The sequence below is a fragment of the Fukomys damarensis genome, unplaced genomic scaffold, assembly GCF_012274545.1.
Source record: "Fukomys damarensis isolate Sample0158 unplaced genomic scaffold, DMR_v1.0_HiC HiC_scaffold_118, whole genome shotgun sequence".
NCBI classification, from domain to species: Eukaryota; Metazoa; Chordata; class Mammalia; order Rodentia; family Bathyergidae; genus Fukomys; species Fukomys damarensis.
In genome coordinates, this window is record NW_022901030.1 from 108,318 (window position 1) to 119,535 (window position 11,218).

General features: G+C 37.8%; 2 protein-coding genes across 2 annotated transcripts; both read left to right on the top strand.

Moving 5' to 3' along the window:
- Positions 1-3,902: 3,902 nt before the first annotated feature.
- LOC104864898 (olfactory receptor 10AG1) lies at positions 3,903-4,850 on the top strand. The gene has a single exon (XM_010628183.1). It carries the CDS (start codon positions 3,903-3,905, stop codon positions 4,848-4,850), a length of 948 nt encoding a protein of 315 aa, XP_010626485.1.
- Positions 4,851-5,674: 824 nt separating this feature from the next.
- LOC104864895 (olfactory receptor 10AG1) lies at positions 5,675-10,890 on the top strand. Its single transcript, XM_010628170.1, has 3 exons — positions 5,675-5,729; positions 8,515-8,589; positions 9,950-10,890. The coding sequence occupies exons 1-3, from the start codon at positions 5,675-5,677 to the stop codon at positions 10,888-10,890; spliced, it is 1,071 nt and encodes a 356-aa protein (XP_010626472.1).
- Positions 10,891-11,218: the final 328 nt, after the last annotated feature.

Here is an 11,218-nt window from a genome sequence, read left to right on the forward strand (position 1 = left end):
TGAAAAATAATGGAAAAGAAGTCTATGTAGCCAGGGAGGGAGGAGGGAGGCATATCAGGGATGTCAGGGGATGGGGAAACATAAGAACCAAGACGAGTGATGTAAAGGTACAATTTTCCAACAATGAATGCCATTATATTGTATACGTGAAATGTACCAATAAAATTAATTGTTCAAAAGAACACAGAATTCTATAACAGGCAAAGGGACAGTGGCACATAACAGAGAGCCCTGCACATGGACACACTGACCACATGCAGACACTTGAACATGAAAAATAAGAGTTAGTTTTTATAAATGTTTCCACTTAACAATATATCCTATCCTAAACTAATGATGAAATAGGTGATAAGAAAGAAAAGTAGACATTTTTTTAGCAAATTTATCTACAAAATTATTCCAGGTAATTTGTAAAACTGAGTATTAAATTCAACATAATGAATCTTCACAAATACAATATGTGCTGTCTTCATGAGTCCAGTATGAGAGTGATAATTTTACTGAATTCACAGATTTTGGGCCGTCATAGCAAGGCAGCCTTTGTTAACACAGAAGTTGTGGATCTATGTGTATGGTTCTTTCATATAAAAAGCACAGAAAGGGAGGGCAGGGACAAGGGGAAGAAATGAGAACCTAGACCTGTCATATAAAGTACAAGATCCCAATGATGAATGTAACTGTACTGTAAACCTAAAATGTACCAATGAACTCCATGAGAGAAAAAACTAAAAAATAAGAAATAAAAAGCACATAAAAAATGGTGATAAAGAATAAGGTAACTCAAAGATGATTGTACATTTTACAAGATGATCAACTGATTATAGCCTTGAGCTTATGAGAGTGTCTCTGTAATTGTACTTCATTATATAAGGTACAAAGAGAGTTAGAGTAACTTTTGCAAGTCACTTGCCTGCAGCTCCCATGGAAAAATCTTCAGTACCTAAAAATGGTAGGATTTTAAAAGTTCATTCATTTTTCTGTGTTGTTTACAGTATATGTGCAAACAGCAAGAAATTAGTAAATGCAGTTTTCCCATTAGGATTTATGCAAGAAAGGAATGAATGCAGCTACATCTTCAGAGAGAGAGAGAATAAAAATCAGTCAGGATGTGATTATTTATCTGGTGAGATAACCCAGTGAGAGAGAAAATGATATAATTAGTTTTATAATAAAAATATGTAGTTATTAAAAGGAACAATAGATCAGTAGAAGTCTTACCATTGACAGATGCAAAAAGAAGTTTCACAAATGGAAGAAAAATAAGATAGATGGAAAATCAAAAGAAACACAATAAATACATACAAATGCTAGCAATTTTCACATTTTAAAATGTTCCTTAAAAATAAATATTGCTGTTAATCAAAGACGGTGCACTGTGGTGTTAACGAGTAAATGTAAAACACAACTCTATCATGCGCAGTTGTGGATAGGTAGGTGATGACTTCAGAAGCTTGTGCTTCCATTCTGATCTGCATACAGACAAAAATATTTTAACTGGATGAGTGCTTACAGGAAAGGTTCATTTTGGTGTTTATCCTTGTTTAAAATATGTTTTAGGGTTGGCTTGTGTTTTCCATGAGATATTCAGCTTCTCTAAACATTGAAAAGAATGCACATATGAATACAAAAGGCCTAAATATTTCAGGAAATGTGACATGCTTATATTTCCATATACTTGTTCTAAGAACAAAGTACAATAATTCTGAAAAGGGATTGCACAACCACAAATACCACTGACAACAAGCTTAGCAAGTGTGTATTACAAAACACTTGGAACATTTTTCTAATGACCTGGATTTGAATGAATTGTGCGGGAAAAAAAGTAAACGAGACAGCTACCAATCACTTCTGAAGGGGCCTGATTTCAATAGTAAGAAATATAAAATTTTTCTTGAAATGTAGACAACTGCCTTTTCACTCCAAGCAAACTTGTCCTACACTGGGGGAGCTTAACACCAAACAGAGGAAGAACGAAATGAAGTTCCTATTGAAAAAGTAGCTCTCACTAATGAACCAGAATGATTACCAAATAGAAAATGGCTTCCGGAAATCACACGGGTGCACAAGAAACGATTGTCCCCAGGGTTAGTGTGCCTGACTATTCCTATTAAAAAACAGGCATACATTTTAAAATAGGCACAGGTGTTGTAGCATTCAAGTGACTCCCTGGGAAAAAGAGCTTAAGAATTTAGAGAGACAATATTATTTAAAGCTTCTTAGACTATTAGACCTGAATTTGTGAAGATGAGCTGTGGTAGAAACATGAGACTATTTTCTTTAAGGATAATTTCAAATTAATGAAACTCAGTCATTTGGCTGACAATGAATTAGCTTCTATATTGCATGGATCTCTTAAATTTCTTAATTACAAGGTAAAATAAAATCAGCTATGGTCAAATCATGGTAATTATATTAGCAGTACAAGTGAGTGCTATGAGAGAAACTTGAAAACTTAAAGTAATTGAAATAGAGAAATAGAAGATAATGTTTCTGAACAGTTGTATTCATCAGGATACCAAGTCCAAAGGACCAGATGATTGCGTCCGATAGTAGACAAGTGTAAAGGCAGTGAGAGAAAAGGAAAATAACACCCTTTCGGAAAGTTGTAGAAGCAGCCTTAAGAAAATATATTAAGCACTAAGAAATTTTAAGGCAGTGTAGAATCCTTCACATTGGATAACTACAATATAAAAGAGCAGGGATGTTTTGATGTTGCTCTAATTTTGATTTATTTTTACATGATTATTTAGCACATGTTTTCAGTTCATGCACGTTACAACTATCTTGGGGAATGGGTGCAAGTATGTAAGACAACTGGATTCACTTTTTAAAATCCCTTTCCCCGCTTGTTTTGAGCTAATTAATTTGCAATATGTCTCACTTGAGCAAGTCAAAGTACAAACGAAGAGCACCAGGAAGAGACATGAGAGGCCAGGCAGATAGATTTCTTGCCAATGGGAAGAGGTCTAAATGAATGGGAAAGAGAATAGGGCAGGGGAAAGGGAGAGAAGTACAATCAAATTATGCTTGCTTTTTTAGCTCCAATTAGTGCTTTGGCAAGGAGAAGGGCCAGTGTATATCACTGTTCATGGAAATGTGCTCTTCAATAGGACAATATTAGACAAAAAAATAGAGAAAAAACAATGTATTTGCTTAAAAGGAAATTATATAACAATAGAAACAGTAAAAGACAAAACAGAACATTAAAGGATAGTATGAGACATGGCCATGTTTTTCATTTAGAATAAGTTTAGTTACTGCTTATCATTCTTGGACAGGAGGTGTTCAAAGAGAAAGTTATTGTTCTCAGTTTAATATATAATGGTGAATTGTGGATTGGAGAGGTGCACATAGAAGAGCAATGATCAAGCACTGAATTGTTTTCAAAAGAACAGCAGATCTAGGAAAACTGCTTCCAGTGGACTGCTAAAGGAGGATGTGAAATTTAATTTGTACTAAGAATTAAAGTAAAGCTTTGAGAGAACAGCTTTGAATTTAAAGAAGACGAAATACAATTGCAATGAGAGAAAAAGAGTAAATCTATTCAAAAAATAAAAAAATTAATAAACTAATGGAAAATTAAGGGCAAAAGATGGAGATGATATTTCTCAATGTGCTGTAAATGTTGGTAGTATCATGCATTTCTCAGTACTCTTGGATGTAATCACAGCCAAGCATAATAAAGTGTGAGATCTTCTCTCTTGAATAACTGTTAACTGTGTGGCACTACACTTTTGGAAGTCAAATCTCATGTCATAGGAGAAGCAAGGGAACATGAGGAATAGCATGAGAGCTCATGTGAGTGCGTGCACAGCCCTAATTAGGGCAACACAGAGGGCAGGTCATTCCAAATGCAAATGAACTGAACAGCCCTAGGGCACCATAGCTACACTGTTATGCAAATGAGAACAGAAATATCCAACACCACTGATCTCCTGGAATTTGTTCTCTTGGGATTTTCTACTACTCCCAACCTTCAGTGGATTCTCTTTGGAACATTTTTACTCATGTATCTGACTCTTCTGCTGTGCAATGGCCTTATAATACTAATAACAAAAATTGACCCTGCTCTTCAGACACCTATGTATTTTTTTCTTAGCAACTTTTCCTTTTTGGAAATCTGTTATGTGACAGTCACTATCCCCAGAATGCTCATGGACATTTGTACCCAGAAAGGAAATATTTCCCTGGTTGCCTGTGCTATGAAAATGTTCTTTTTCATTACATTGGGAGGCACAGAGTGCCTGCTGCTGGCAATGATGGCCTATGACCGCTATGTGGCCATCTGCCACCCTCTGCATTACACCCTGATCATGAACCACAAGTTCTCCATGAAGCTGGCCACTGACTTCTGCGTCAGTACAATTCCAGCTGTGATAGGGCAAACATGTCGTATTTTCTCTTTGCCCTTTTGTGGATCTAACAGAATTGACCACTTCTTCTGTGACCTCCCCACAGTACTCAAACTGGCCTGTGGGGACACGTTTGAGAACGAGATGGCAGTCTATGTGGTGACTGCAGTGTTTGTCACTTTTCCCTTTCTACTGATCCTCATCTCCTATGTCAGAATTATCTCCAGCATTCTGAGGATGCCCTTGGCCAGAGGGAGGGCTAAAGCCTTCTCCACCTGCTCCTCTCACCTGACGGTTGTGGTCTTGTTCTATGGAACAGCCAGCATCACTTATTTACAGCCCAAACCAAGGCAGGCTGAGGACAATGGAAAGCTCCTCTCTCTTTCCTATTCCGTTTTGATCCCAACTCTGAATCCCATCATCTACTGGCTGAGGAACAAGGACATCATGTTGGCCCTGAGAAAGCTACAGAGTTACAAGCTTGGGATAAAGACGTGAAAACAAAGAAAGAATTTGCAGATGTGCTTCTCATGCAGCTTTCTAAATGCCTTTGGCAAATATCTACATGTTTCCTGGAAAACCACAAATTGATGAATTATAATATCATTACCAAATGATGTTATGAGCTTTGTTTTAAATAGTTTACTTAAAACCTGTCTGCAATCTGTGTAAAACTTTAACACTTTGAAGGTTATTGATTTGGTTTTGCAAATTAAATAATCCTTTTTCTCATATGTATTTATTGATTTAAGAGTTTAAAAAGTGCAGTGTAAGAAGAACTGAAGGGCGGGCATTTAGCTGAGTGGGTCCGAACCTGCCTCACAAGCACAAGGACCCGAGTTCCATCCCTGGTACCAAAAGAAAAAAAAAACATGAATGTAAAATCTTATAAAATGAGTAATACATGTGATGTGGGGGAAGAAGGCCTCTTTAAGCCTCTCAAACTTCCTACTATTTGCTTTCTTTGTTCATCTGGCAGCATTTTACCAAACAAAATTCTGAGAATGGCCTTGATCCTGATTTGGGGAATGTGTTATTTTATTTTGGTTATGTCTTTTCCCTATTTTTGCCTTTCTTATCTTGTGTCATAGTCGGTGATTTTGTCAAACTCTAGCTCATATTCCCTCCTGCAGTGTCCCGGATCTCACTATTGCATACTAACCTTCGTCTCTCCACCTGAAGTGTTTTTCAAATTTTAAACACAGATTTTCAGCAATTTACCATTGCTGTCTCTGTCTCTGTCCACTTCCCTCTCCCCTTCACAAGCTGCATGTGTTTTTCCTCTGGTGTCCAGCGGGGACTGCTCAGCAGTAACCCCAGTCATGCACACTGGAGCTTCTGTTCTTGCTTTGGTGTTACCGACTCACTCTTTGGAGGGTCAGCGTTTCTCATCACAAATACTCAACCCCCTGCTGGGTGGCTTGGACACTGGTTCCTCAAAATATTTCTCTGTTACACCAAAGCTGCTTTATTAGAAAAAATGGGAGATGTAATATGATCAGATATCCTGAAATACAAATCATCAGGGTTCAGATTTGGCAATCAGTTCATGTCCAACTTCAACATAGGAGAGACGAAGAAAAGGTTTTAAAAAGACATGAAAGAGGGGAAAAATCAAGGAACCTGCAAGCAAAATTGAAGTGAACACCACGATCAAAGACAGCCAAACGCCCCTGCACTGTGGAGGAGGTGAGGACCATTCTCCCTTAAAGGACTCGCAGGAGTTGAAGCCCTGCAGCTCTCTCAATTTGTACCCTGGCACCGAGTTTTTTGGGACTGAATAAATGTCCTTCTGAGTCTTCAACTTCAGAATAATTACTTAAGGCACACATTGCAAACTAATACACCAGGTAAAGAGCCTTCCATTAAATTTCATTTACTCAGTCATTGGGTACGTATTCTGTGTTCTGCCTGGAAACTGCTGTTATCTTACCCTTCTCCCAGCTTTTACATTTCTGTAGATTTTGTGAGATATTCTGGATCATTTACACAGAATGTGGTAAGGCCCACTCTTTTAAAGGGATTCAAAAAACAACAAACAAACAACGAGAACAGAAGCAAAACAGAAAAATAGACTGAGAAAATTTAATCGTTCCCAGAGGTAGAACTGGAGCTTCTCCAGCCTGCGTGACCAGCTCTCTCAGCTCAGTGGTAGTGACTGAGGGCCAGGCCTTTTAGGTTGTTAACTCCTTGCTCTGGTTTTCTAAAGCCATTTAAATTGTGACCACGCTTAGCCACTGATCACCCCCTGAACCCCCATCTCTCTGCTTTTCCAGGTCGTCAGTGAGAAATAGAGCATCCGGTTTCTCGGCCATAGTCAGTTTGTCCAAATTCCAGTCTAGAAGCTATAGGGAAAGGATCTTGATTCAAGATTTGAATTTTGTCAGCGTTCGGCCCCTTGAGGTTGTAAAGCTTTTTTCTGGTTTCCAGTTTGATGTCATCGCTGAGCGAGTGTCAGCTCCTGGAAGGCACCACAGCCCCTGCCTCTCTGGCTTCCTCCATTCTCATCTGGAATCTCAACCTTTCTACTCTGTGTTTGCCAGCCACACCTCCACTTAAGGGTTCATGGGATTCTGTCTGGGTCCCAATCAATACATACATAGTCATAGCAATTTTCACACTGTAAAGTGTTCTTTAAAATTAAATAATACCAGAAAACAAAAATAGTACATTGTGATCCTAAGCAGAAATGAATGCAAAATGTAACCCTATAATACACAATTGTGAACAGGTAGGAGATGACTTTGGAAACTTATGCCTCAGATTCTTATCTGCGTCCAGACGAGGAAATCATCTCATGGAGGATGGATGCCCAGAGGGAAGATTGATCTTGGTTTTCTGTCATGGCATAAATTGTGTTTTCGAGGTGGCATGTGTTTCAGTTGGAGAATCAGCTCTTGTAACCCTTAAAGAGGAGGCTTATGTGAACACAAATCACCTACATACTTTAGGAAGTGTGAAAGTCCTATATTTCCATAAACTTAATTTAAGAATAAAGTACAGTAGTTCTGAAAAGGGCTTTCACCACCTCAAATATCACTGACACCACCTAAGCAAGGGTGTGTTTTACAAAACACTTGGAACATTTTTCTAATGACCTGGATTTGGACAAATCATGTGAAAAAAAAGTAGATGAGGCAATGACCTGTCACTTATTCAAAAGCCCACATGCAATAGTAAGGAATTTTACATTTTTCCTGAAATGTAGACAACTGCTTTTTCACTCCCAGCAAACTCGTCCTACACTGGGGGAGCTTAACACCAAACAGAGGAAGAAGGAAATGAAGTTCCTATTGAAAATGTAGCTCTCAGTAATAAAACAGAATGATTGCCAAATGGAAATTGCCTTGGGAAGTTACACGGGTGCATAAGAAAAGATTGTCCCCGGGGTTAGTGTGCCTGACTGTCTCTATTTAAGAACAGGCATAGCTCTTGAAATAGGCACAGGTGTTGTAGCAGTCAAGTGACTCCCTGGGAAAAAGAGCTTGTGAATTTAGAGAGAAAATATAATTTAAAGCTTCTTAGACTGCTAGACGTGACTTTGTGAAGGTGAGCTGTGGTAGAAATATGAGACTGTTTCCTCTAAGGCTGATTTCAAATTGGTAAAACAAAGAAAGCAAGAAATTCAGTTATTTGCCTGAAATGTGATAGCTCATATAACTCATGCATTTGGTAAACTACTTAATTACATATTTAAATACAGTGGATATTCGTCATAGAAGGAATTTATGTGAGAGAAAAACTCAAATCAGTTACAATAGAGAAATAGAAGATAATTTTTCTGCACAGTTGTGTTCATCATAAAATCAAGTCCAAATCATCATATGATTCTGTCCGTTAATAGAAAAGTGTAGTGGCTTTGAGATTCAGGAAAATATGTTCTTTTGGAAAGTTGTGGAAAAAACATTAAGAAAATATATTAAGCAGTAAGTAATTTTAAAGCACTGCAGAATACTTCACATTGGATAATGAGAACATAAAGCAGCATGCATGTTTTGAGTTTGCTTTGATCTCTATTTATTTTTGTAGTTTTTGTTAGCGTGTGATTGCAGTGTATTTATTTTACAACCATCTTGGAGAGTGGCTGCAAGCGTGCAAGACACCTGGATTCTCTGTTAAAAATCCCCTTCCCTTTGTTTCTCCTCCCCCTTCTCCCTTCTAGGAACCCCTTCCTCAGTTTTTCATGTCGATATTATTAATTTGCAATATGTCTCATTTGAGCAAGAGAAGGTAAAAGGTAAAAAAAAAGAGCAGCAGAAAGAGACCTGAGAAGCCAGTGAAATAGATACCTTGCAATGGGAAGGCATCTAAGAGAGTAGGAATGGGAGGATTAGGGCAGGGGAGAGGGAAACAAGTACAATCAAGACACGTTTGCTTTTGCAGTTCCAAGTATGGACTTTGGTGAAGAGAATGCCCACTGCATGTCACCATTGGGTTAAATTAAACTTGCAGTTTAATAGGACAATGTTAGACAAAGAATATAGAGAAAAAAGTTGCATTTGATTAAAAGGGAATTATACGTATTTTATACGTGTATACAATATTTATAAATGATAAATATAACAAAATTAATATAAATACAAATACATTTAATTTAAACATTCAAATATATTTTATATATTTATATGTAACTTATGCATAAATATATTTAATATATAAATATATGTTATAATGTAAATAAAGTAAATATAATATAATAGGTATTAAAATATTAAAAAGGCAATTATATACCAATGGAAATAATGAAAGAAAACAAAGGACATAGAAGAACAGTATGAAGATTTGGTCATGTTTTTTATTAAGTTCATGCTTACTTAGTATTTATAATTCACAGGCCCAGAGATGACAACAGCCAAAGTAATAATCATTCTGAGTTGGAGATAGTCAATCTTTTGGGTATCAGATGGGAGAGGTGCGCATAGAATCCCAGTAATCATGTACGAATTCACTTTGTATTGAAGAGCAGAGTTAGGGAAATTGTTTCCACTGGGCTGCTAAAGGAGAAGGAAAAATCTAACTCATATGAAGAATTAAAGAAAAGCTTCAAAAGAACAGCATTGGATTTATTTAATTATATATTTATGTTTATTTATTTTTTTACCACCACTCAGGCCCTTCAATTCGGGAGGCAGGCGGTGGAACCATTGAGCCAAATCCCCTGCTGAACAGCACTGAATTTAAAGAAGATGGAATACAATTATCAATACAGAGGAAACAACCTCGGCAAACAAGAGAAAAACCTTGTAAACTAATTTGAATTGAAGGAAAAAAAGAAGGAGATGATATTACTCCATGTGCTCTCAATATCGTTAACCAAGTGCATTTCTCAGTCTCAATACTCTTGGTCATCATCACACCCAAGTGCAGTAAAGTCTTAGATTTTATCTCTTCAGTGAAAGTTAACCACATTGAAGTTCACCTTGGAAGTTTCAAACCTCATGTCATAGAAGAAACCAAGGACAATTAGACGTAGCAATAGAGATCGTGTGAGTATAGCTACAGATCTAATGACCACAAGAAAACAGGGCATGTGGTTCCAAATGCACAGGAAATGACAGCCTGAATACACGATGCCTGCACTGATATGCAGATGGGAGGAGAAATATCAAACACGACTGCAGTGGTGGAATTTGTTCTCTTGGGGTTTTCTGATACTCCCAACCTTCAGTGGATTCTCTTTGGAACATTTTTACTCATGTATCTGACTATTCTGCTGTGCAACAGCCTTATAATATTAATAACAAAATTCGACCCTGCTCTTCAGACACCTATGTATTTTTTCCTTAGCAACTTTTCCTTTTTGGATATATGTTATGTGACAGTCACTATCCCCAGAATGCTCATGGACCTTTGTACCCAGAAAGGAAATATTTCCCTGGTTGCCTGTGCTATGCAAATGTTCTTTTTCATTACATTGGGAGGCACAGAATGCCTGCTCCTGGCAATGATGGCCTATGACCGCTATGTGGCCATCTGCCACCCTCTGCATTACACCCTGATCATGAATCACAAGTTCTGCATGCAGCTGGTGGCCACCTCCTGGGTCTGTGGGGTCCCTGTTATGATAGGGCAAACAAGCCAGATTTTCACTCTGCCCTTTTGTGGGTCTAACAGAATTGATCACTTCTTCTGTGACATCCCCCCAGTACTCAAGCTGGCTTGTGGGGACACATTTGAGAACGAGATGGCAGTCTATGTGGTGGCAGTAGTCTTTCTCACTTTTCCCTTTCCACTGATCCTCATCTCCTATGTCAGAATTATCTCCAGCATTCTGAGGATGCCCTTGGCCAGAGGGAGGGCTAAAGCCTTCTCCACCTGCTCCTCTCACCTGACGGTTGTGGTCTTGTTCTATGGAACAGCCAGCATCACTTATTTACAGCCCAAACCAAGGCAGGCTGAGGACAATGGAAAGCTCCTCTCTCTTTTCTACACTGTTTTGATCCCAACTCTGAATCCCATGATCTACTCGCTGAGGAATAAGGACATCATGTTGGCCCTGAGAAAGCTACAGAGTTATCAGCATGGGTTAAACACATGAAAACACAGAAAGAATTTGCAGATGTGCTTCTCATGCAGCTTTCTAAATGCATTTGGCAAATATTCAGATTTTTTCCTATGTAACTATCAATTGCTAATTTATAATATGTTTGTCAAATAACATTATGCAAAATGACCTGGACTTTAATTAATTTGAGTAAAACTTTTATATAATCAGTGTCAGAATATAACAGTTCTGTCAATCATTGATCTCACTTTGCAGTTTGATCCTTTTTCTCATGTCTGGCTATGGGTCTAACAGCTTAAACACCCTGGTCCTCTGTTGGATATCTGGTACTGAAAAAAAAAAATATATATACATATGTTTT